The 27,392-nt window shown below is 41.4% G+C and overlaps 1 protein-coding gene across 1 annotated transcript in view; it reads left to right on the top strand.

Moving 5' to 3' along the window:
- Positions 1-27,392, top strand: part of SPATA18 (spermatogenesis associated 18) — a 193,995-nt gene that overhangs the window by 149,454 nt on the left and 17,149 nt on the right. Inside the window, exons 7-11 of the mRNA XM_086962653.1 lie at positions 4,703-4,940; positions 16,785-16,943; positions 17,476-17,651; positions 20,214-20,337; positions 22,687-22,761. Of these exons, the coding sequence (XP_086818779.1) occupies positions 4,703-4,940; positions 16,785-16,943; positions 17,476-17,651; positions 20,214-20,337; positions 22,687-22,761 (772 nt within the window). The remainder of the gene's footprint in view (positions 1-4,702; positions 4,941-16,784; positions 16,944-17,475; positions 17,652-20,213; positions 20,338-22,686; positions 22,762-27,392) is intronic.

Below are 27,392 nucleotides of genomic sequence, written 5' to 3'. Positions count from 1 at the left end.
GAATTTACCAAAGCTCTAAGCGAAATTACTGATGTAACAAATGAATTAAAAATCAAACACGCTAAAGTCACCCACTCCATAATTTGGGGCGGAGATTTCAATCTTCACATTTGTAGCAAAAGCGACGCCCCACCATGTGGGATCATAGACGAGAACAAGATAACCCTATTACCCATTTTTCCCATACAGAGGAAGGAAACATCATACAGGCTATCATGTCTGAGTTAGATATAGGGTTTGCAAACTTGCTAACGACGCCAACTATCCAATTTACACCAACGTTTCATGGAAGAGGCGCCCAAACATTAATTGATTACATCCTAATTTCCATTAACAGCGCCACACGCATAAAGCACTTTGAAGTGGATAACAATGCACTTAGTGACCACCATCCACTTAGACTAATTTACTTAGAGCCTGACCATCATAAAATGCAAGCTAAGGATTACACGGGCCTTCTACATCAAGAAAACCTTACATTAAACAGACTGAACGGTTTCACCCTCAAATGGGGTAACCTAGACCAAGATTCAACCTGCACAAGTATAATCAAAAAATGCAGGACTCATATTGACAACTGTCTAAACCCTCTGGCAACTCCATTGGAAATTCTGACCAACTACAATGAAATAGTGAAAACCATCGGTACAGAACTAACCAAACCTAGGAAACAAAACAACACTCTAAGAAAAGGTTGGTTTAACACCCAGTGCACAAAAACCTACTCAACATTAAAGAAAGCCCTAGCAAAGAAAGATCGAAACAGAGAAGAGATTGTGCAATTAAGGAAAACATATAAGCTCTCACTCAGGCAGAGAAAAAAAGAGATACAATGCAATCTCTGGACCCTTAAACAGCAGCACACAAAAGGACAATGTAGCCTTCTGGAAAATCGTAAAATCGCCATTCTTAAATGGAAATAATGACGGTCCTTTGCTGGATGTTGCAATAAACGCCGAGGACTGGGTACAACATCTTTCAGGGGTCTTCGGTGAGGATAAACCCGGAGACTTGGTCCCCACTCCCCTGTTCCTCCCTCCGGTGAACTACCCGATAGAAATTCACTTCACTATGAATGAAGTAACGAAAGCGATAAAGACTGCAAAAAATGGCAAAGCCCCAGGACCGGACTCAGTCCCAATGGACCTTTACAAATCACTTCCTTATCTCTGGTCCCCTCTTTTAACCAAGGTTCTGAATGCAGCCAAGGAAATCAGCCTCCCGAACTCCTGGTCTACATCGATCCTGGTCCCCATATTTAAGAAAGGCAACAGAGACTCTCCCACTTGCTACCGTCCCATTTCCCTCCTGGATTCGGTCGGAAAGATGGCAGGGAGGATACTTCTAGACCGTCTCCAGGAGTGGTCAACAGAACACGGGGCACTATCAGATCTCCAATACGGGTTCAGGTCTGGACTGAGCACTGTGGACCAAGTTTTGAATTTAACACTACTGGCTGGAAAATACACCTCAGCAAAAAAATCAACTCTACACATGGTCTACGTTGACCTTACGGCAGCGTTTGACTGTGTAGAACATTCAAAACTTTGGGCAATAATGCTGCAAATGGGGATCGAGCCTGCAATCATAGATTTCCTGCGTGAGTTATACTCTGGAGCCACGGGAAGGGTTCGATATGGATTGGAGGGCCAACTCACAGACAGCTTCCTAATACAGAAGGGGGTCAGGCAAGGGTGCGTATTGGCCCCCTTCCTATTTACGCTCTATACTAACGGACTCGAAGCTGCTATGCTACAGGGCGTAAAAGACCTGCCAGAAGTGGGTCGGCGACCGATCCCAGCATTGTTATGCGCCGACGATGCGGTGATCCTCGCACGAACCCCGATCCAGTTACAAAAAGCACTAAATAACTATTGCACTTTTATGGCAAGTCTCAACCTAAAAGTCAATATAAAAAAAACCTTTGTGATGCACGCTGGGACCAAAAGGAAAAAAGTAAAGTCAATACTTGTGGATAAAATCCCTTTTGAAAGAACTAAAACTTACTCATACCTCGGCATCACTATTGACGAAGGGTTTAACTGGAAACAAGCAATCACTTCGCGTAAGCTGTCTCTCACAAGAACAATTGGTGCTTTAAAAGCGTTTTCCCTCCGTCTAGGAAAAAGACCTATAACAGAGATGGTAAAAATTTATAACGCAAAATGCATCAGCACGGCCATTTTTGGTGCAGGAGTCTGGGGAACAGCCAACGCTGAACAAATACAGAAAGTTGAAAATCTCTTTCTAAAATTCTTACTAGCAGTCCCTAAAACCACAACTACTTTCGGCTGCCACTTGGAACTTGGATTGGATCATGTTTCAGATCTCATCAAGATTCAACCCATCATGCTGTGGCGCAGAATATGGGCAACAGATGAATGTCACCTCACAAGAGCAATCATCGAGGACTGTATGAAACTAGACTGTATGAATAAGATAAAGTGGCTAAGTTATGTAAAAACCTTCCTTGCGGACATCAGTCTCTCGAGGTTCTTCGAAGAACCACAGTCAGTAACAGACATAGCAAAGAAAGATTTAAAAAAGCTATGCCTGTCCCATTTAACTCAATTGCGATTGATGTCCGAAATAGGAAAGCCATCAGTTCAACACTGCCTAATGATACAACTGATTCCATCTATTCAACCGTATCTGCAGTACGACCTGACGCAATTTGAAAAGTTTCTTCTCACCCGCTTCAGGTTTAATCTCTTTCACATTATGGTTTCATTTCCGTCACAGAATATATGGACACCCAATACGACACCGTGCCCCTGTGACTCTATTTCATCTCAGTCCACGATACACGTTCTCTTCTTTTGCAGTTTTTACATGCCACTTCGCAAAAGGTGGATTATACCAATTTTAAAAGTCAGGAAGATCCGTAGATGCCGCCCAGCGTACCTGGCGCTGCAGTTCCTGGAAAACACCCTAGCGACGAAATCTGTCGTACACTATTTAAAACTGTGCCTCAGGCATCGCACAAACTTATGAAAACCATATAGCTGCACTAAACACGGACTTTAGAGACAGCATAGTCACTCTGTGAGAGATTAATTTTTAATACATCATGAACCTAATGTTATTAATAACTTTCTTTCTTTTTTATTGTGCATATTTGTACTTTTATGGCTTTCATCATGAAAACCGAATAAAGTTCTTTTTGAATTTGAATTTGAGTATGTCTAACAGAATAATTGTAACATTCTTCCTGCAAATATGTTTTTCCTGAAAGACTGAATGTCCTACTTTCTATATTGCTTCTTATAAAGCATTCCCTCTTTCCAATAAAGGCTAACACCATCTCCTAGATAAATAGTAGTCCATTATCTTTTCTAGTTAATGTGGCAGCTATGAATATTGCATCAAGACTACCTGATGTAAATAGTACCGATCTAGCTTATGTTTTTTAGTTTTCTCTAGAAAACATATTTAACCTAAGAGTTAACCTAAGAGCACATCCCTTTCCCATCAGCAACTTTTTATTTAGCTGCCATCTTTGACGAAAAGTCAGAAGTACACTGCTTAATATTTGCAATGATGCACTTGAAGCTGCTGTTGAAGAAGAGGCATAGTTTGTTGTTCATATGAGGGCTGCTTTTCAAAAAGACCCATGAATCCACCTGAACAACCTCTCCTAACTAAAGGAATATCTGATTTTAATTTTCAATGGTTTGATGCCTTCTCTCTTAAATTTGCCACCTGTGACTTTTGCAAAATTTTGATAGTGATAGTGCCCGTGCCTTCCAACCAGCGTACTTAATCTCAGATCACTGACAGAATATCGGAAACAGGAATATCATGGGGACAGAATATTGTGTCAAAATTTTTGACCACCAAAATATCGAGAAGGCAAGTGCAAACAGGTAAGTATAGATTTGTATTCTTAACTCCACATCTACATACCTTGAGGATATATATATTGTCAAGGTACATAGCTGTGGAGTTATATATAGTAAATCTTTGCTTACCTATGGAAACTTATCTTCATGATGTTTTTGTCCTCGATATTCTTGACACAATATTTTGTCCCATGAAAGTTTTGTTTCTAATACTCTGTCCAAACACCTTTAATCTCCCTAATGCATTGTACTCTTTGACACAAAGCCCACCTACGACCCCTTCTTTTTAACATATCCCTGGTTTACTAATATTCCCTCCACGTGTGATTCCCAAAATACCGCATCATTCTTTATCTTTAAATAGTCCTAAATGCAAAAAGGGTAGAAACAATCCATCACACCCTCTCAGTGTGAACGGGCACAAACTCTTCAACGATTGCTGCTTCGCAACCATGCGCACCCACAGAAAAGAAGAGTACTTGTGTTGTTATAAGTATATGAACTTTCCAGGACACCTATTATAAATGCCTGAAATATGCAACATCGCTAAACAAGGACAAAGAATTGCAACCTGTCCCCATTGCATTCATTTGATGTCTATATTTGATTCTGGTCTCAGTGTTGCACTACACATTTCCTATTATCCTCTCAGTAATCTAATCACTGTGATTGCTTTAAACAAAAACAATTGATACTTACAGTTTGTCTATAAAAGCCTTATGAGATTGGGGATCTAGATTTTAGGTTATTGGTTTAATTCATATTGAGTACCGTCCTTTAATCTTCATTGCTGTAATATTTATCTGATCTGCAGGTTAAAAACCGCGACTATGACACCTTTATGCATATTTTTCTTTCAGACTTACAAGAAGTTGTTCCACAAGCCCCACGCGTCACCGCAGCCGATCGCCTAGCCCTCAGTTTAGAACTTGTGAGTCTCCTACAGTGGCCATGCTCACCAATTCATCACGTCATTCTCGCCTTGTATCGCGCTTCAATGATATTTATGCCTGTGAGCGCCTAGATGCACAGAATCTGCTGAGACGTTATATTGAAGATTTGGAGATGGTCCAGAGGATTCTATTTATTGCCACAACGGTATGAAAGAAAACAGTGGTTAAGGACATTCTTGCATGTTTTAGTATTTATAGTAAAAGTTATGAAACTATCTACTTATATTGCAATAGTCCAAATAGCTATCATGCTTGGTCAATGTTGGGAATAGTCTGGTTTAGAAGAAAGCTTCTGCACTCTGCATTAGGATTGAGTTTGTAAAATTATTAAAAAGCATTGATGCCAAAAATCAGGCCATCCACCCTGGACCCTATACCCCATCCCCGGGACAAACAGCACACACAATTATGGCAAGTTACAAAGACGTCATTGTTATGGGTCATGTGACCAAGTATTATGAGGAGCACGAGTGAGACAGAAGACGACATTTACCACGCGGGAGTTTCACTGCGGTAGGTTTACAACATGGGTTTTACAACGCAAGTCATTACAACAACTTGAGCTGGAGGGCGCTGTAAGCTAAGGAATAGTACAATTTACTATTCAACACCTTCCCTACTGTACATAGACTGATGTTGGAATAGTAATTCGTACTATCCCTAAGTCCAGCGCCCTCCAGCGCAAGTCATTGAAACGACTTGCGTTGTAAAACCTGTGTTGTAAGGTACTGCGATCAACATGATCGCGTAGCAGGCGCCCAACACCCATTGGGCTCACGGGGTTTCAGCCCCCCCGTCGTGTGTGTCAGCCCGGGGGGAGACAGCTTCGCGGGCTGGCAAGCATCAAATAGCAGCCGCACCGAGTACTTATCAGGTCTTTACAAGACCATTTACCTGTAAATGAGGCTTTTGTTGTGTGTTCACCCCTTCTTACAGCCACTCTGTCCGTAGTGGAAGAATTAGCCCACCCCCCGAAATATTTTCCAGCCCCCCCCCCCCCCCGAAATTTGGCTCTAGTTGCCCACCTGTCGCGTAGTATCGTCATATATTCTAGTGAGATCACGAGAAACTCAAAAATTCAGAGGAAATGCTGTTCAATTGTATCTAAACAGGAGGAAGTTTCTAGATGAACAGACATTTCCAAATAAACATGTGTCACGGACCAAGATACAAAACTCCGGTACTTACGAGGTAAACACTTTGCGTTAAACAGCCTTATAAAGGTGGCTAATGCATGGCACACATACAAACATTTGCACAGTTGCATTTCTACACTTTCTTCCCTGCACAACCTTTATAAGTCTTATATGTACTAAATATTTGCCATCATTTTAGTCTATTTACATTCGCCATGTTTACTTTCTTTTAGCTCAAACACACACGTTTATCACTTCATTTTGAGAGTATACAAAAAGGATAGAGGTGGACTAGACAAAGCATTTTTCTAAGTAGAAACCTGTATTAGGACCCTTATATCAAATCAATGTACAAAATAAGGATAAAAACGAAATAGCAAGAATAATTAGACAAAACTTAAATACCTTATTCCCCAGCTACCAAACACACCCTGACTGCAGGATTGATGATAATCTATTTTGGATCGTAATCAATACAATGCATTTTTTTTAAAGTCGGTTACAAATATTTTCAGCTTGATGATGCATTGTTTGCTAATTATTGGGGATGTCCAAATATCATTCAGTTCCAACAATAATGCAGACACCACCTTTAGCTGCAAGTACAAAGTTGAGAACCGTTGTGTTCTGCAGTGTGATTGTTCAATGGTAATACTTTCAAGAGCATCAGTGGAGATGTTTGCCACCCTCCCTAAAACTTTAAGCACCCTTTTTATTTATTGAGACACCAGTGCTGTAGCTGGGAAAAGTTATTGTGAAAAAATGTGCTGCCCTTGAAATCACTCTTTCCTTTGGAAATTAGTCTGGTAGCAGGTGCCATCAAGCCAACTAGTCTTTGTGCAGTCTCTTTTCAGGCAGATTGGCTTCTTTTAATTAAAATCACTTCCTAGGGAAATATAGTCTCAGACGTGGCTGGCACAGGTTAGTGCAGTAGGGTGGGGAATTGGGTTGGCGGGGTGGGGAATTGGGTTGGCGAGTTAGGGGGGTAAGTCAACAGACGACGGGAAAGGTCAAATTAATTAAAAAACACTTACCTTGCCTTCGCCGCATCACCGATACCGTGTGCGCAAGGTAAGTAGTTCTTAGTGGTGCAAACCCGCCTATTGTACTCCATACTCTCTCCTATCACCTCTCACTTTCATCCCACCCAACTCCCTTACTGCTGCTTCTGTAGCATCTGCAGAGTGCTCTTCACACTTCTGCACTGACAATACCCAAAGTAAGTTATTGCACAAGTCACAAGAATAACCTGTTGCGGACTACCAGTGACACATTGTCCTTATTTTCTGACTAGAAGTGCTGTTGGCTTCAGGCCACACTCAGAATAGGAAAACCAATACCAATTTTTTTATAGGGTGTGTATAATCTGCCATGCTTTATAATTAAGCATCCCAGTTTTTTTGGATTTTATTTCTTTGCTGTTTCTGTATATATGTATCCATATTTATTTTGTATTCTTCGAAAATTTAAACTGCAACAAGTATGTAGCCACATTTATTTAATTGTAACCAATGAATGCCCAGCTGCACCTGGATAGTGATTATGGTTATTGTAGGCATTACTGGCAGATATACTCCACTTTATCAGCTTGAGCCCACTTTCCTTTGACATTTACCCTTGCCTCTGCCTACTTTATATTCAGCAAAATGCACCATGTCAGAAAACTGGAGTTGGCTTGTATCTGTTGATGCAATATAACACATCTCAGTGTTGGTGGTAAGGGGCAAATATTAAAGCCCCCAGGCTCTGACCATCGTACAGACTTCCTGATAATTTCTAGCATCCCACATATGCTTAGCCACAATACTGTCACATGGTACTTGTTTGACAAGCATCAATTCAATGCTGCAGATGTACCCATGGTATATTAAACTTAGAGTTAATACCTCCTCACACTTGTGTAAAATGGGAAGATAAATAGAACATAACGTAATATTTATAATACTTAACATGAGTTCTAATGATCACTTCAGGTAACAATTGCCTTTTCAAATGTGATATAAAAAGCTACATAAACATTCTTTATTTTTTTTACTTTTCTTTTTATTGAACATGACCAAATCGACAATTCAGATTACATTTAGGAGGAATTATATCAAAGTTACATTGATAATCACAGCCTTCACAGTTGTACAAAGGTGTTTCATCTGGGGATTCAGCTTTCATGGTGAGAGTGGATCATCAGTTAAGGCAGAGGTCTTCAAACTTTTGGAAGCCGAGACCCCCCTGTCAACATTTACAGGCGTAAGGACCCCCTCCTGACAAAAATTTCTAAACCTCTAGGCAGGGCTACTGGAATTATGAGGCAGGTTAGTACCAAATTATGCGACAGGCTTGACTAAATTGTGTGAGTAGAAAATGTAAATAATGTTCTGTGATGCTGCGTATTTTGGGATAGCATTGCTCTATTATTTCGAAATTTTTTAAACACAGTAACACTGAGGAAAGATTTCACCCCATCAGTACCAGTTTATAACCAAAATACAGCAATTAACATCAGAAACATGTCTAGTCAACCTTTGTGAAGGGCCTCCCACTCCGCAGAAATGCGCGCTGCCACATTAGAAGCTCACCTGGCCATGGCATGGAGCAGCAAGGGTCCCTTCAAACCCTGGCGGTCTTGTGCAGAGTTAAGCAGTTTACCCATGCCCCTTTCCTCTCACCCCTTCCTTCCATCCCTCTCTTCTCTCCTCTCCCAACCCCGGATCCCTCTCTCACATTGTAGGCAGATGGTTATTAGCCCCAGGACACCTTTTGGTAACAGTAGCGCACTACAAATGTAAATAATAATAGGCAGAGGCAGGGGATCCACTAGACCCAAACTTCAGGGGGTTTAACACTCCCAGCCAGGGCTGGCCCTAACACTGGTCGCACACGGTGCAACAGTCTTTCCACCTTCTCCATGAATTCCCTCCCTACCACTCACCAACAATACACCTCATCTCTCTATAGCACCTGTCTAACAAAATACTCATAGTTTACTCACACTCACTTCTGTGATTTGAATGGTACATCTTCTGTGCACCAGGTACTTTAACCTTCTGCACTGTGTGGGTGACAAGAGTGCCCATGTGACTGCACGGAGAGCAATGCAACAGTGTGAGAGTAGGGTAAAAGGAGTGACTACAGGTTGAGTGAGGTGACCATATGAATTTGGGTTCGGCTGTAAGTACAGAGTGGGACAAATTAGTGCACGGTTAGTGATGGCCTTGTTTGAGTGAGCTACAGATTGAGCAGTGAGGGGGGGGGACAGGTGAGTGAAGTGTCACATGAGTGCAGGATGAGAAGTGTGCTTTTGTGACTGCAGGGTGAGGTACAGAGTGAACAATGCAAGCATATTTTTAGTGCAGAGTGATCACTGTGAGAGCAGGGTGAGCGGGTGAATGTTGTGAGTGCATGGCGATCCGTGTGAGTGCATTGTGATCACTGAGTGCATTATGACCACTTATTGCATGGTGAGTGGGTGAATTTTGTGAGTGAATGGTGATCAGTGTGAGTGCATTGTGATCAGTGTGAGTGCATTGTGATCACTGTGAATGTAGGGTGAGCGGGTGAATGGTGTGAGTGCATTGTGATCAGTGTGAGAAGTTGGCCTGATATATGATGTTTCCAATTCTGGAACCACCTTGTATCAGTCCAAACAATCCCTTATGGTCTCTGGTTGTAAGTCAACCTTATTAGACAAGCTATCTTAAGGGTAGCATAGACTAAGCAGCCTTAAAGGCTTAACTCAAGAGGCCATGTTAAGCGAGCTGTTTTACCAATCACAGTCCTGTAATATCAAATGAAAGGACACCACACAAGTATATATTATAAAAATATATGTATTTATTTCTAAATTAATTCCCAGTACTCTTTATGAGCAAAGGGGCAAAAGCGTTAAATCAAAAGCACAGTATAACATGCAAAGTTGCACAGTTATGGATGAGGGCGGGTGGCCACTCAAACCATATATTAAAAAAGTGGTATAAGAGATACCAATCGAACAGTGGTTAGGCCTAGGGCCTAGGGAATCGCTGGGAGCAGTCGGGAAAAGCAATGCTGAAGTCGGGAAAAGCCCGCAAGATTCGGGTGCAGCACTTAAAGTGCGGCTTGCACCAATGCAATGTCAATGGTGCGTAAAAGTTACACAAATAGAGTTTAAGGAAATTTCCGCTGAACCTAGAGGAACCAAACTTTAGACACAGACCCTAGAGGTGTGTACCAGTGTGGGAACAATGGCGTTGCAATGTTACCTCACCCACAGGAAGCAGGTGCATAGGGTCGAAGTGGCGTCGGGTTTTGACACGCAGGCTCTTGGTGCTTGAAGCTGAAGATGCTGCAGGCGATGTGAAGGAGAAGTGTCCGGTGGGATCCAAGGGTGGATCAGAGTAGAAAAGTACCTGAAAGCAGAGGGGACAGAGTCTGGGTCACTCAGCAGTGACCAGGGTGGAACCAGGACGGAACCAGGCAATGTCGGGCGCAATCAGGTGGTTGTCGAGGAGCTTCTCTCCGCTGTCACGTGGGCTCTGGGGCATCTGCGAAGTCCAGGAGCAGGTCACGATCTGTCCCAGGCAGGCTCTCACCGTCGGCGCAGTCGGCTTCAAAATTGGAGCAAACAACACTTGGCAAGAGCAATCCACGCAGGACCGGGGGATTGCTTCTCACTCAGACCAGGAGGGTCAGAGCGGGTGCTCCTTTTCAGAGGAGCTGGTGCAAGTCTGGAGCAACCAGAATCGCAAGTTGGTTTTAGGTTTTCGTCGGCACAGGGGCCACAAGCCAGCTGGCAAGGGACCGGGCCAAAGCGTCGAGCCAAAGCAAGCAGAAGGGCCCCACGCAGCACTCGTCGAGTGTAGAGGGGTGAGCTTCGGTGCAAGAGTGTCTCAGGGTTGGGGCTTCTCAAGACCCGGTGTACAGCTTCAAGGGTTACTCGTGGGCTGCACGGTCAGCGTCTCGTGGTCGTTTCAAGATGGCGTGCCCCACACTTCCAGTCGCCTCCACGGGTCTCAGCTCTGCAGGGACTGTGGATCGGGCTGTAAGAAGGCAGGCAAGCTTGATCTCGTCAATCTCTGTCGCTCGAGTTCCGGCGGGAACTGCAACAAAGCAGACGTCTAGGTGCTGGATGGTGCCTGTTTGCACAGGGTGGTCACTCCTTGACCACAAGGGAGATTCTTCAGTCTTCTATGTTGAGTAGGATGTCGAAGGGTCCAGAGTTTCGTTTCAAATGTTTCATCAGGATAATCTGAGTGCATTGGCACTGCTCCCATTCTTATACCAATCTATGGGGCTGGATTACCTGCTAGGTCCCCTCCTATGGGTGGGACCCAGGAAGGGGGTGGATACACCCCTTTCCTTTGATCCAGGCCGCGCTGGGACAGGGGCTGGTGTGCCCCAGAACCGGTTTGGCTGGATTATGCAAGGGGCAGCCTTGTGCTCCCCAGGCAGTGTCTGGTTTCTTTCAAACCTCCCTGCTACAATCCACTATCTCTGTCTGGGGTGGTGTGACACCTCCCTGTGACAGGAAACCCTTTGTCCAGGCCTCCTTGGCTGAGTTTCGGTCAGCTGCAGGAGGTCAGACTCGTGTCTGTGGCAGAAGCATCCATTTAAAATCAACCGCGTTTTAGCAAAGTAACATGTCGTCTCCCTCTAGAGGGGTGGAATGCTACCCCCGTCGCCAGGATTAGCGAGGGGGTACTATTCCAAATCGTATGACACCTTGCACGACATGTTTTGATAAAGTCAAACCAAAGTTACTATATAACCGCGAGGATTATAAGGCACTTAAGAGTATCTGGTATGGCATTATCCCGGAACAGCTTAGGGAATTGGTCCCGACAGCTGCAGACAGGCTCAGCTCATGCTAGAGCACCATCTCACATAAAACCAAGCACTCTGCCTCCAGGATTGTTAAGGCCTGCCATAGGAGTGACTGATAGGTATATATGTGTCCAGTTAGGTTTAGATATAGGCATACTATATCTAAGCAAGGGGTGATTACACCACCTTGCCCCAGCTGAGTGTTCAGCCAGTTGTGTCAATTTTAGATAGCCAGCCAGGGGTGGCAAAAGATATGCTGCAGCCCCTGGTAGGCCTTGGATGCACCTATGCCCTGGGCACCCATGGTGCTCTGTACAAGGGCTGATAAGGTGATCCAAGCCAATCTAGTTATGCACCTAGGGTACATGGAATCCATTTTACAGAGAGAGCAGATAGCCTGGGGCCCTGATTAGCAGGGAACCAGGCCAACTAAGTCGAAAACCAGCTAAACACAAGGCAAAAAATCTGGGGTAACCATAGTCAGGTAGCCACCTTCCTACAATCAGTGTGAGTGCATTGTGATCGCTGTGAGTGCAGGGTGAGCGGGTAAATGTTAGTGCATTGTGATCAGTGTGAGTACATTGTGATCACTGTGAGTGCAGGGTGAACGGTTAAATGGTGTGAGTGCATGGTGATCAGTGTGAGTGCATGGTGATCAGTGTGAGTGCATGGTGATCAGTGTGAGTGCACAGTGATCAGTGTGAGTGCAGGGTGAGTGGGTGAATAGTGTGAGTGCATGGTGATCAGTGTGAGTGCATGGTGATCAGTGTGAATGCATTGTGATCAGTGTGAGTGCATGGTGATCAGTGTGAGTTAATGGTGATCAGTGTGAGTGCATGGTGATCAGTGTGAGTACACGGTGATCAGTGTGAGTGCACAGTGATCAGTGTGAGTGCAGGGTGAGTGGGTGAATAGTGTGAGTGCATGGTGATCAGTATGAGTGCATGGTGATCAGTGTGAATGCATTGTGATCAGTGTGTGCATTGTGATCAGTGTGAGTGCATTGTGATCAGTTTGAGTGCATTGTGATCGCTGTGAGTGCATGGCGATCGCTGTGAGTGCATGGCGATCGCTGTGAGTGCATGGCGATCGCTGTGAGTGCATGGCGATCGCTGTGAGTGCATGGCGATCAGCGTGAGTGCATGGCGATCAGCATGAGTGCATGGCGATCAGTGTGAGTGCCTGTCGGTCAGTGTGAGTGCATTGTGATCGCTATGAGTGCATGGTGATCAGTGCGAGTGCATTGTGATCACTGCGAGTGCAGGGTGAGCGTGAAAGTGAAGGCGAGAATGAGAAGTGAGTTGTCTGAAAGCAGGGTGCATTCCCTGAAACTTGAAGTGTAGGGTTTCAGATATAAGTTAAACTATTGCTATAATGGCATTAATCAAGAATTGAGGGTGGAAGAAATAAATAATGTGCTGATCCTGCAACAAACTTCCAGTCTTATGAATAGGGTTACCAGCTCATTATTTTGATGGCCCAAAACTAAGCAGTCACCTAAAGCTGTATTTTTAGCACTTATCTGTGAATACTTAGAACAGCAAATATGAATAGAAAACACTTTTAATGTTGTCACTTTTAATTGTGTTCTAGGGCTGCCTCAATGATCCATGACCGAAAATTAAAGAGAAGAAAGACAGAAAAGCCACATAACTAATTAATACATACTTTTTTATTTATAACTCTATTTATTGTCAAGAGCAGGCATTTTCCTTTTGGCAACCCAACTTTATATTCCTTTTCATTAAATGCATTCTCACTCTACAGCAAGAAGTGTAAAAATACAAATGTAAGGAATAGGCAGAGTGGGGGCCCAGGGGGTACTGGAACCATAAAAAACATTAAGCCTCTGTAACCAGTTTACAAAGGCATGTAAAGATGCTAATGGTCTTTAAAGACCTGTGAAAAACTTGCATGCCGGAGATAAGACTCCAGACACTGCCCAGCCGAGCCCCCAGCAGCTCGAGTTTCACTGCAGCAGCCCGTGCTGAGACAGAGGACGGGGGAAGAGGGGGGCTGAAGCCCTGGAGGCCAGGGTAGACTGTGACTGTGAATGCGCGACCCACATCACACCACTCCACGGCCCCCCTGGGGGTCGCGCCCCACAGTTTGAAGACCCCTGAGTTAGGGGAACATTTGGGGTTACAAATATTTCCCAAGTAAGCATTCCATTTATTCCATATGGAGAACCATTTTTTGGGGCATCCCCGCGCTATGTAAAACTGTTTTTTCCCTGAACATGCACCAGTCCATGTCTGCTTTCCAATCCTCTATTTTGGGCGATTGCGCAGCTCCCCACAACTGTGCGATGTTTCGTTTTGCCAACATTAGGCCCAGGGTGGCCCATAGCTTGTCTTTGCTGTTAAGATCAGTTGGTTCCCATACATTCAGAAGGAACCTTTTAGCTTCAGGGTTGACGACAATTGTAAGCACTTCACCCAGAACATCATGTATCTTGCGCAAGTACTGCTGAATGTATTCACATTCCTATAATATATGAATGAAAGTGCTCACATGACCACATTGCCTTCTGCACTCTCCCCCCTCTCCTTTTCCCATTCGAACCAGACTTGGCCCTGTGATGTATACTCTATGCAGTATTTTTAGTTGGACAAGACGCAATCTAGAAGTGATTGCCACTTCCCTTGGGGAGGCTACCGTCTCCTGCCACTCCTCGTCATTGAGCTCTAGGCCGTCTCTCTCCCCACTTCTCCCTTGTGTGCCTGAGGGGGTCTAAAGAATTGTTGATCAATTTCTTGTAGGTCAGGGATATAGCTTTCTTTGGTAGGTAACCGTTGAGTATCCTGTCTTCTAGTGGCGAGGATTCAGGGTGGGAGGAACCTTTCTGCAGGTGTGTCACTAGCGCGTGTCGAACTTGCAGGTATCAAACGTACTCTGAGTCAGTTAGTTCGCATTCTTGTTGTAACGAGGCAAATTTATCATATCCTCCTTTACCCAAAGGTCTCCTATTTTTTAGATCCCAATTAGGTCCCATTTGTCTAACCCTTTCGAGGTCCTCAGGTTACCCCGCTGTTCGGTATCCCACAAGGGAGTCGCCAGCATAAGTTTCTGCTCCCACCCCAGGCTTCTGTTCGCAGCGTGCCAAATCTGGACTGAGTCTGGAATTGCCGGGGTCTAGAATATAGAGCCCTGTTGTAGTCCCCCCCTGGCAGTAGCCATCGATCCATGGCATATCCCAGGTCATCTTTGCGGCGATAGTGCAGTGATTGATGGCAGCTAGGTGGGCAGCCAATAATATTCTTTGAGGTCCGAAAGACCGATCCCTCAGTCATACCAATTTAGGGCAAGTTTTTTCAGTGCTATACGGAGCCTCCCATCCCACAGTAGTTCTCTCTGCAGGCCCTCTATTTCCCTGAAGTATCGTGCGGGGTCCATGTTGGGGGAGTTCTGCAGAGCGTAGAGGAAATGTGGCAATTACATCATTTTGAAAAGTGCTGCGATGCCCAACAACGAGAGTGGGAGCGCTCTCCAGCTTGCAATGTCACGTCTCAATCTCTGTAAGGGTGGGAGCAGGTTGCACTCAAATCGGGTTTAGGATATGTTGTGCTGAAGATCCCCAGGTATTTAAAGCCTGCTCAGTTATTTGTGTAGGGCAACCCTTGGCTGGAGGAGGCGGGTCTCCGCTGAGGACATACATCAGGGACTTACTCCAATTGATCGAATACCCAGAATATCTACTAAAGGTTGCGAAAATGTCTAGTACTCTACTAAGTGACGCTTTCGGGGAGGCCAAGTACAGGAGAATGTCATTTGCAAACAGGGAGATGCGGTCCACCCATGCTGCCGACTATCGCAGTCCTCGTATCACTGGATCCCTGCGGATCCATGCCGCCAGTGGGTCCAGGGCGAGGGCAAAGAGTAGGGCGGACAGTGGACAGTCGTGGCGGGATCCACGGCTTAGTGCAAATACTTCAGATTTCTTGTTGTTGACCACAACCTGTGCCGGGGGTTCCTAGTAGAGGAGTCTGACCCATTTGATAAAACCAAGCCCAAACCCCAATTTAGTTAGGACTGCGAAAAGGTACGGCCACTCGATGGTGTCAAATGCCATAGTGCTACATACAAATTCAATACTTAATTGAAAGCCACGCCTGTTCAGACGTCGTTGTTTTTTCAGACGCTGGAAACTTACCAAACCTTATTTGGTAATGTGCCTTGGAAACCATCCATTTTGTAACTTAATGGCACCAGTTTTTACTCTCTTTTAGATTTGACCATGCCTTTCAATCTGATAAGGAAGTACGGGGCTTCACTGGAGGATCCTCAGGAGCTCACCCTCTCCTAAGGTCTTCTGTAGTTCCTGTGCCGTCACACAAACCAAGGTGCCGGGTAGTCCGACCCCTTAGCAGTCTGGCATCCCATCATCTTAACCCTGTTGTAAAAGTTTGGACAGGGTATATAGAATTAATTGTCAGGCATGGAAAAAACCTGCTTTATTTTATATTAAGATCTCCCTCCACCTTTAAGCCACGTGCATATTCACCAGACAGCCGAACACATCAGTTGACTTCTAAGATCATTACATTTGCCCTATCGTTTGCAAATCATTATTGTTACCTACCATTAATCGATTTCTTCAACACTAACCATGTGCATCGAAATCAGTTGGGAATAGTAAATCGAAGTTCTTAACTAAGTCTACATTGCTTCCTGCTAACTTTAAGATACATTGATTCAAATATGTTCTACAAAAGTTCCTCTTAAGAAGACAGCGGGAAACTGTTTTTAACACTCCTCCTATTGTTTGGCCATTCCTAATTTTTTTGTTGTTTTTTGGGTAACTTAGACAACAAGTGTGCAAGGAGAAGTTTAGAGCTCCTTTTCCTCACAGATGGTCAAACGTACATTCTAGCGGCTCTGCATTTGTCTTACATTATGATCATCCCAAATTAATGTTTTAATTTGTCTGAATAACGTAAACAGGCTGAGCCATCTCACACTCATTTTTTTCCTTGAATGCATTGCTGAAATGTGTTAAATATCTGAAACACCTTCTGTTGTAGAAATCTATGTTATTTTTGTTTTGTTGTACACAGGAGTCTTTCCATGCAGCAAAGACCGCTTTCAGACAGTTCAAACTCCGCGTGAGGAAGTCTCTGTCACCGTCACACAGTGGGCCGGAGTCTCTTGAGGACGCGGTCATTGACTACATCGTTCGCAACTTGGATCTGTACGATGTTCAAGCTAGTGTCAGCGTAAGTCTTTCAGCTTTTAGGAATTTGTTTAGAATTGCCTATCTTTGAACTCCAATAAAAAATTATGACACAAGAATGCATTTTATAGTCCTGTAGGTGGGAGATATTTGCATGCACTTCTTTTTTGCAACTCAATTAAAAATAAGTAACTCAATGGAAACATAGGATTTTCCGATTCTTCTAGCCTTTCTTTTTTCCATTTGAGTACCACATTCATGTACGTGCTTGTTCTAGAAGGCTGTGCTTGCAGTCCATCTCCATCCTTTACAGTAGACAGAATCATGTGAAGAGTTTTCGCAACGGCAAACCCAATAAGATTTGTTTTGGAAAATCCCAATGATCACACTTTCTGTTAAAAGATCCATACCTTTTAATTATTTCTTACCATAGACTCAAAGTATAAAAGAATATAAATGTAAAAACTTTTTTTTACTGGTTCTTCCTCAAGAATATACTAAACATCTAGAGTCCTAATACACCTAATGAAACTAACATTTTATATTCTTGTATTATCATATATTTGTCTTTACAGGATGTTATTCGTGCCATGAATGTCAATCCTAAAATTTCGTTCCCGCCTGAAGTGGACTTTATTCTGATTAGTAGCTTCATCCGAGAGGTGTGCCGCGTTGCCTTTGCCATGCAGACTTTGGATGTACAGCTTGATTTAGCATTTTCTTCAGACGGTGAGCTCTTTAGCGAGACCAAGTAAGTGGAACTGAGTTCATTTTTGTATAGACGTGGTATTGTAAAGTTTATGAATTATGGATATGTTATAAAGTTCAGATCATCAAAATAAGTGGAACAATAACAAATTCATTTTTGCTATCAGCCTTATTTTATTATGGTGAAAATTATTAACTGTATGTACAGCCATCATTTTCCTGTTTTGGGTATGCCGTGTCTTTGTACACATCTACTGCCTGTGGTAGACAAATACATCTGTTCTGACATTATTACTCATCCATTCTCGAGATTGTGACAGAATCAGAATCCAGCAATACCATAAGTGGCACAGAAATTGAAAAAGTAGACTGACAAAATATAATAGACTCAAAAATACGAAAAGCCAAAATATCAATAAGACATAATATTTTGTCAGTGTATATTTTTTAGTCTGTTTTTAGGTCGAAGCTTACAGCTGCCTGGTTTGCCAACAATGTCTTCTGGGCATTCTGAAAGCTTCTCTGGGAATGCATTCTGTGCATTGCATACCATTAGCTTTGTGGTTTGTAACTCACAGTTGGTTGATTTCTGTTTGCTGGCTTTATTTGTTTTAAGCTGTCCAGTTTGAGGTTGTCCCTCCAATGGAGCATCACCTGTTTACTGCATTCTTCTGAGTGCTTACTTTCTGTAAACAGGCTTTTAAATCTTGTTTCTGTATGTTTTCACTTAGCTCCATATTTTCTTTACTGCCACCCACTGCAGCAATATAATGTTTTATGATATGACATTGCCATTGTAGGTAGGGATACTGGTGGGGGTATCTGCCATCAACAGTAGTTGTATTGCCTTTTTCCTATATCACTGTGGTATTGGAAGTACCACTCACATTTCGTCATCCTTCTTTACCTGTCATAACTTAACCAGAAATAGAAGATGTGTAATTTTAAGCGCTACTTAAAAAAACAAGTTAGTATCATTATTATTGGTGGTGTATCTCTGTTACTACCACATAATAAAACAGTAAATCCCGCTCTACATGTGAAGAGCCAAGAAGTGTAAGTTCTGTAACAAAATTCTTCATCCCTGAGTCAGTTCGGTTCATAAACCTTAAGCTGCAAAAAATATACAAGCTGGAAATAATGAAAGAAGAATTAGATAAGTGGTATCATGCCTTTCATAAAATTCAGATTTCACTTCATCATATGTAAATTAGCAAGTCTAGGCACTTTAACATTTTTAAGTAATCCTAGACACACACATTGTAGCATGATCGACTGATTTTTTTACCGATCTGACAATAGAAGAGCCTTTTCCACTTTGGTTTCCCTTAGTAATTTCTGCAAGCTATTGTACCCTGCAAACTAAGGGGCTTATTTACAAGACCCGTGCGCCACCGGTGTATCCCTTTTAAAATAGGGAAAAGTGATGTACCAGCGTTGCAAGGGGCTTGTAAATAAGCCTTTAGACTTTGTCAGAATAGCCAATCTTTAAATATGGCTTCTGAATGTGGTAGGAAGGGGTCATCCAGGTGTCAATGAAGGGCTTACAACAGCTGGAAGAGCACAGCTTGGTATTTGTTTCCTCAATCATAATATTTTAGAGTTAATTAACTCTGTTTTCAAAATATTGAGAGTTTGATTCCATCCACCCGTCAAGATTGACAGTAAGCAAAGTAAGTAAGGTCTTCAGAGAGGTTTTCTGTGAGCCCCCGTGTAAAGGTGAGTTTGGTCTGCATTCCCATGTTGTTCTAGCCATGACCACCTCCCATCACATGGTTCATATTGGCATTAAACAAAGTGTTACATTTGATTCTTGGGACCTCCACAGACCAAATGCCTATTATTGGCTAAAACATTGGTGTATTTGTGTAATCCACTTGAAAATCTCACCATAAGAAAGGAATAAAGAACAACCTGGACTTTACATAGATAAACAAGAATGTTGAGGGTCATAGATTGCATACAATTCCATAAGAAACAAGATCCCAAAGCCACAGCATCCATATTGGAATGATGGTTGTCTATAAAGCTACCAGAAGAGTGTGGGTTCCATAGATTAGGCCCAGTGTTGATTGAACAGAGCCAGAAATTCTGCAAATAGTTGCCACATTATCTTCCTTTCTATTAATTTAACTGAGAACAGATAAATGACATTGGTTTTGAAAACGTAATGCACCTAGGTCCGTTGGCAGTTTTGCCAAGGGAGGGAGGGATTACACACACATCATGCTCTGAGTGTTAGATACACCATTCACAAAACGTATTTATTAATGGTGTGTTGAGTGGAGCAACTGTGTCAGCACATCTTTACTGAAATAGCTATAACTGCAGAGCGCTCAAGAGCCACATGATTTCACGTTTCTATTCAAGGAAGGGGTCTACCCTTAGCGCTTTGTGCAAGAAGTGGGAAAGAGAGTGTGAATATATGGATGATTGAAAAGTCTGCAATGATCTATCAGTCATTTGGATATGTGTTATTAGAGAAAATACAACATTTATTCTGAATGACTGAAGACATTATTCTTTAGATTTTCCAGTCACAACGCAGCATCAATTATATATGCAGCTTTTGTTGAACACTACTTGTATTCTGTTGTTGAAATAGATACCGTCGCAGCTATGACTCCGACTACACGGCACCTCTGGTGGTTTACCATGTGTGGCCCGCACTGATGGAAAATGACTCAGTACTTGTGAAGGGGGAGGTGGTTACAAAAAGAGGTGCTTTGGTAAGTATTTTTGCATAACCCTTGTTTAAAATATGATTTAACATGTAATATCAGTTTATCTCCAGCATGCACACTGTCAAAAATCATTCATAAATCAGTTCCACCTCTTCCTGGGGCTGGGGGAGTCCTCGGTTTGAAGGTGGAATATCCATGTTCCATGTTCAATCCAGTGCTCTCACTAGCTTTTGACTTATTAACTTCCTCTTCAGTGCTCTTCAGTTGTTTCTGTCTGCTTACCAATCAAGCTCCTATGGCGCACCCAGCAATGTGTCTCCAGTGCTTCAGATTTCTACCTTGCTGAAAAGTCCTTAAGTCAGTGGAGGCATAAGCGCATTACACTTTCAGACACCTAGTCTACCCTCGTTAAGCGAGATCTACCATTAAATAAATCCTACCCTATGTCCTCCTGGTGGCGTTTGTTGCCATAGGATAGGATCTTCAACACTATCCTTTTTTTCTGATTGGATCAGTAAGAGAGCTATTCTCATTCTCTGCTTTGGGAATCTTATATGCCTGTCCATGCCTTAGTGGTTAGAGCAAAATGTCTGTCATAGTCTTCCGTGACATTAACTATATTTGCTTGCCACCCTTCTTGACCACGCTCGTGGGCATCAGTGTCACAAAAGTTGCCTGTAAAGACAGTGGTGGCATGATGAAGTATAGAGATGATTTGTGGTATGGCCTCCATTTATTTTCACTCCCTACATTCAAATAGTAGTAGATCTTAGTATGTTTTATCTGTGTGTGTATATTTTTGTCATGGCATATGGCCTAGTCATTCTGTAAAAAATGCTGAATGTTTTATCTGGTTGTTTGTGTCATTGAATTGATTGGAATAGGGCATGCATCATTTCTGACCTCTTATCTTATTTTTAATGCCCTCCCCGTGACCTTTACTTCCTTGGTATTGAACCAATAACACTGGTGTTACAGATTTAAGGCCGTGCATTTCAAGATGGCATGCTCTAACTTCAACACTTGTTGGATATATGTGTGTTTTGAGTGGTGTTCCTAACACTAGATTATTCGTAATGTTTACATAATGGTCTTATAGTAGGACTTTGTTGTGTATTGAGGGCTTACCTGCATTGTGTTGTCAGCCTTTTGAAGACGGAACTTGCTTACCTTGATTGTCTTCGGGCCAACCCACTCCCAACTCTGAAATCTCCAATTATTACAATTTCTATAGTCATGAGTATAATTGTACCCCGGGTTTAAGGATCTAATCCAAGAATAGAATGCTCTATTCTGGTAAGTGATCGCTGACTGGTGCAATGAGTGATGTGTATGTATATATATATATATATATATATATATATATATATATATATATATATATATATATATATATATATATATATATATATATATATATATATATATATATATATATATATATATATATATATATATATATATATATATATATATATATATATATATATATATATATATATATATATATATATATATATATATATATATATATATATATATATATATATATATATATATATATATATATATATATATATATATATATATATGTGTGTGTGTGTGTGTGTGTACATATATATGTGTATATATAGGTATATATATATAGGAAAATATATATGTATATTCCTTTTAGGGGCTATCGCCAACCCTCTTTATCCTTTACTCTGTTGTTGTGGCATGCACATTTTGCTTCCACTAATTACAACTTTCAGCATGTGTCAGTCTGCCTGACCACTTCATCCATTAGCTAAGTTCACTATGAGTGATAGCATTGTGTCCTTTCACAAGGTGCAGCCAACACCAGACCTATTAGCTTTGCCATTGGTTGTATATTGTTGCCGATGGACATTAATGAAGCAGGCATAATCATATTGTTGTGTGTTTGTGTGTATATATTTGTGAGGTTTAAATTCTGTATCATGCAACGTTCTTTGCTGCTCCTTATTAATTATGAAGCCAGGTATACAGTCCATCCACCGAACATGTATCCGCTTTCATTCTTAATCTGTTCACAGGATCATAAAACTACCTGTGTGCTAGAAGACGCTTTGATGTTTTATTTACATGCAAAGAAAAACAAGTATCGGGAGCACAAATGTTAATTGTTCGTTATTAACCTATTTTGATGAGTAAAGGGAACCAAAAAATTAACTATAGTGAAATAAATCTTTGGCGTACCTACGAAAAAATGTATTATTATGTATTGAATTATTGGAAATTGAAATGGACAAAAACTATATGTAGTGCTGATTTCTGAATGTGGGAACACTTTTATTTCTTCTGAAACTGCTTAACATAAATTGAGCCTTAATTGTTTTCCTAATACTTTTTACCTTTTATTACTCATTCCAGTGGAGTCCAGGGAAGTGCAGAAGTAGAAGCTGTAGCCCGGTTCGATCTCGTTCAGCCAGCCCTTGCTGCAGCATGGTATGTTTGTTTTTAGAAAATCCACATAAAATCCTATTTCACTAAAACCAAAAGAGACATCCTTGATAATAAAATCTATAAATGTGTCTTCTTTACAAACACCCCATTGACTTTAATTCATTTCAAAACTTTGTTTGAGATGCATAGGCTCAGGGTTACATGCCCAGGGTCCATGGTTTGCACTGCTTGCCCCCAAAGTACAGCAGTACTAGTTCGAAGGCACCATTGTAAGACACGAAGGCTGGATCCATTTCGGATTTTCGAGATAATCATGTTGATATTATGCAACTCTTTCCAGAAACCATTCCTCATGCCTACTTTAGACTCCTTTATTCAGTCCATGTGTTAAGAAAACACAAAATATGTATTTTATGTGTGTGTTGCCTAGAGCTAAAAGCTGTTTTTTTAAAACTTGTTTTTATTGGCATTTCGTTATTTGAACCTTACAAATCAGGTATTCAGACATATAAGCAATAATATATACTGCATTTATATAAGTCCATAATGACATCAGTGATATGTGGAACGGGTCTGTAGGCTTCATGCAACAGTGATATTTGAAACTGGGGAGAGGAGCAGGTAAGTACAGAGTGCGGGTATAGGAGGTATGACACGGGTCTGGGTGGAGCTAAAAGCTGTTATGTCAGGAATTCAAATTAATATTTGGGTGACAGGCAGTCAAACAGAGTTTATTCGGTTAATTAAAACTATAAATGTTGTACATAAATAGAACTAATTAGCATACAATCTCATGAAATACATTCAGTAAAAGATAAAATGCAATAATGAACATTATAAAACTCTTTCTGCTCATAAAACGTCTCTGACATCTAAGAGCTCCTGTCAAGAAACTTAAACATTAAAACAAATGAAGGACTCCACAGCATCTGAAGGTAAATCAGGGCCGATTTTACTTGAAAGAAAGCATTACCATTTTTTAACAAGGGTAGGCTATATTGATGTTGCAGTGAGCAATAGTGATCACAAAACATTACAAAATGCATAGTATCTTGGGGCGTAAAATTATAACAGGTGCAAGGGCCAGATCTTCGATTTTATGTCTCCCCTCCGGCTCCGCCAATAACCAAAGCAAAAGGTTCAATTTGAATCTTATTAAAAGAAAGCGATGTTGGGGTTTTGTGAACACTGTCAAGTAGGGCTCTACAGCTGAACATGATTTAAAAAGAATATACGCCCTTACTGAGGGTTTGGAGAACTCTCTGGCTTCTCTGTCGGTTTTTGCTCTAGAGAGAAAATGTTTCTTGATCCAGGGCAGATCTTCCCAGGTTATCCTTTCTGGAAGCCCAAATAGGCCCGACTGCCCCAACGTTACCATTAAGGTCTTAATAAAATCGACCCAAGTAATGGTGTAACCTCTCTCCAAGAGAAGACAATCTTTAACGATTGCCTGGTTCAACCCCTACTCTGTACTTGGCCAAATTCTAATCTGCCTTAACAAGGGAGAAAGGACCAACATATCGGAGATTTATCCCATCCTCAATTCTTCATGGACTATTAAAGTGGCTACAGATTGTGGAACCAACAGCATCCTTCTTAAGAATTTTCCACTCTTTGTATCGCTGTATATAACCCCATATGTCACTCCTGTAACTGGTGATAGAAATCTATTGTGCCTGGTCCCAGGATGCTTGTTTCCGGTCCAGGGACGATATGGCTTGGCAGTTCGGGCTGGACTGTTCCCATGTGGCACAGGGTCAGACTGATTTGCATATGCCCATGTCTGAATCTGGAGTGGCGGAGTGAGCTAAAGAATGATGATGGATTAAACACAGATCAGTTGACTGGGGGTGAGTGCTTGCAACGTTCAACACTCCGTCCATCATCCCCTCTGGTTTTGCATCATTTTGATAATATCATAATATAAGGTTATAAACCAGGGCCCCATCATAGTCTTTACATGGGTCACCACTAAAAGGGCAAAAGGTGTTACGAGAAGTAATATTTGTGAGGATTGCTGTTAATCTGAGAATAAGAATGGTTAATGTATTTTTGTTTCAAATCTCATTGAAGTAATGATTTACATTGCTTTGAAAAATGCTGATCTATTTGTCACTTTCATTAGTGTTCAATGACTGGTTTGCCATAAGTTGCTTGTACAGTTTTACCATCCATTTTAGCTGGGATAGGGATCGTAACTGAATGAAAAAGTATTCCTGATAAAGAATTGGATGCCTGAATACTATTTTACAAGAAAACGCATTCTTTTTTTTGTTATAAAAATATGCCCATCCGAATTTGGCAAATGTTTGATATACCTCTTTTTAAAACATGTTAAGGAAAGTGAAAAAAATGGTCGATATACAGCAAAGCTTGACCTAAGAACAACTTTAGAGTATATTTAGGGCACACGTTTGCACCTTCTATTCCGGCTGATTTAGCTTTTGATGTCTGGCCCTTAATTCCTCCTTCTGGTCTCCTTTGAGATGATTACTGAATTCTGGGCCTTGCCCATTTACTTGTTATTGGCTCTATTTCTATTCAAAATAACAATTTTCTTAGCAACATCACTAGTTGTTATTTTCACCTGCTGAATAGTATGTTGTGGTTTCCTTAACTTTTTCGAATCAGCTGAAATGCCAAGGCTGAGCATTCTGAATGCCAAGGCTGAGCATTCTGAAGCCTGACACTTTAATTAGGGCACCAATACTGATGAAACAAACTTTACTTAAAACACCTGTCTTAGGAGCGTGTCTAAATCCAAAATGAGTAAAGCATTTACATTTTGATATATTTTACTTGCTTCTTGTTCGGAGGGGATTTTAGAGTGTGTGAAAAATATTAGTCAAGTAGGAAGAGATGGGTTCTTAACCCTTTCGTGATTTTTTGTTGTAGGTTTATTACAGAGAAACTCTGTAAGAGAAGTCTGCAGTTTTACTAAAATAATGAACAGAGAACACTTTTTATGGATTCTGCAATTTCTCTATGTAGAGGATGGTTGGCATTTTCACAGTTCAATCTGCTTAATTTGTAAATTTGGAATTTAAAAACCAGTGCTCTGGACTTGTTGTAAGGACACTTTTGTCCACAACCATTGGACCATTTTAATACATCACTAAAATACATATATAGATAATATTTAACATAATCAATACATTGATTTGTCTGGTTTTTTTTAAGTGCTTCGAGATATTGGACAACTGCTGCAGATATATCTTAGAACGAGCCGCACAGTAGAAAAGGCAATGGATGGGCTTTTTTAATCTTTCCTTCATGTTATCTTATACAATATTAATCTCCGTGTGGAGCTAACATGGGAAATGAAATAGGATAATTGTAATAATGCAAAGAACAGATACAGGTGTTTCCTCCCCCTTGCTGATTCCTTTTTTTCAGTAGTTAATTGGTAAAAAAAGAAGTGCTTGGGCTCTCATCACATCAGGGGGTAGCTTGCACCAGCCCATTTCTGCTGTTAGTACTGCCTAAAACCCTAAAACAGAACAACTACTAACCATGACAAAGGGGAGCTTATTTGGCATAATGGCCAGAGCTGCAGACTTCGGAGCTGGGTAACCAGTTTCAAGTCTCGGTATCATCCCAACATCCTGTGATTCTGGGCAAATCACTTAATCTACCCGCAACTTAATGTGTCCTTAACTGGTGCTCATGAAAAGCACTGGTGTTGATGATTAAACTACTGGCTTAAATTAATTACTGCTTTTTTTCTTCTTGACTTCTATGAACCCAGTGCTTTCCTTGATTCTGAAGAGAGTGGGGCAAATATAAGTTTGGGACTTATGGTCGTGCTCCCATGCTGTCCGCCTCTTAATAACCCTGTTGTTTTTAACAGACAGCCTACAGAACTATAGATAGTGTGTTCATTTTTACTTGTGAAATGTTGGGTTCTTAGCTTTGCACTATGATTAAGTTATCAGGAAGAAATGCAAAGTGTGAACATTCAAATGTAACTAAGTTGACCAACTTCATATACTTGATTATATTCCCATTAGGTTTTTGTTATTTGCTCAGGGAAACGATATCCTGATTGACTAAAAATTATTGAACTTTCTTCATTTGCACTTTTACATCAAAGGCTAGATTGACCAAGCATATAATCATGTCCTACTAACCAGGATATTGAATCTGATCCGAGTAGTTTTTGTTTTCCTCTCACACATAAAGATGAAAAATATATTTTCCTGAGAATAAATATCTTCTCTAACACATGGTGTGTTAGAGAAGATATTTATTCTCAGGAAAATATATTGCCAGCATAGGAGGTTGGCTTAGTATATGGTGCACACTTATGTAAGTGTAGGACCCTGCACTAATCCAGACAACCCTTGTGGTGATTCTAGTGGTCTTAGACAACCATAGAAAGCTCTCTAAGTGGTAGTTGTGGAGAGCAGCCTTCAGGCTTTGTCCAGAAGGAGTGTTAAGCAGCTTGTTTTACCAGATCAAATCACATAGTGTAGATTGAATGAAAAAGAACCACACAGTGTATTTATAAAAATATGTCTATTTATAATACAACACTCACTAACTAATTGGTATATCTCCTACATGGAGATATCAACACAAATACACACAATACTTCAATTGAAAACAGGTAAGTAAGTACAATACACCGTGGTCTCCAGTGGGAAGATCAAACCATATATTAAGAAAGTGGA

Source organism: Lissotriton vulgaris, chromosome 3_1 (assembly GCF_964263255.1).
Source record: "Lissotriton vulgaris chromosome 3_1, aLisVul1.2, whole genome shotgun sequence".
NCBI lineage: Eukaryota > Metazoa > Chordata > Amphibia > Caudata > Salamandridae > Lissotriton > Lissotriton vulgaris.
The sequence above is the reverse complement of the archived record's forward strand: the minus strand, read 5'-3'. Positions and strand labels throughout refer to the sequence as shown.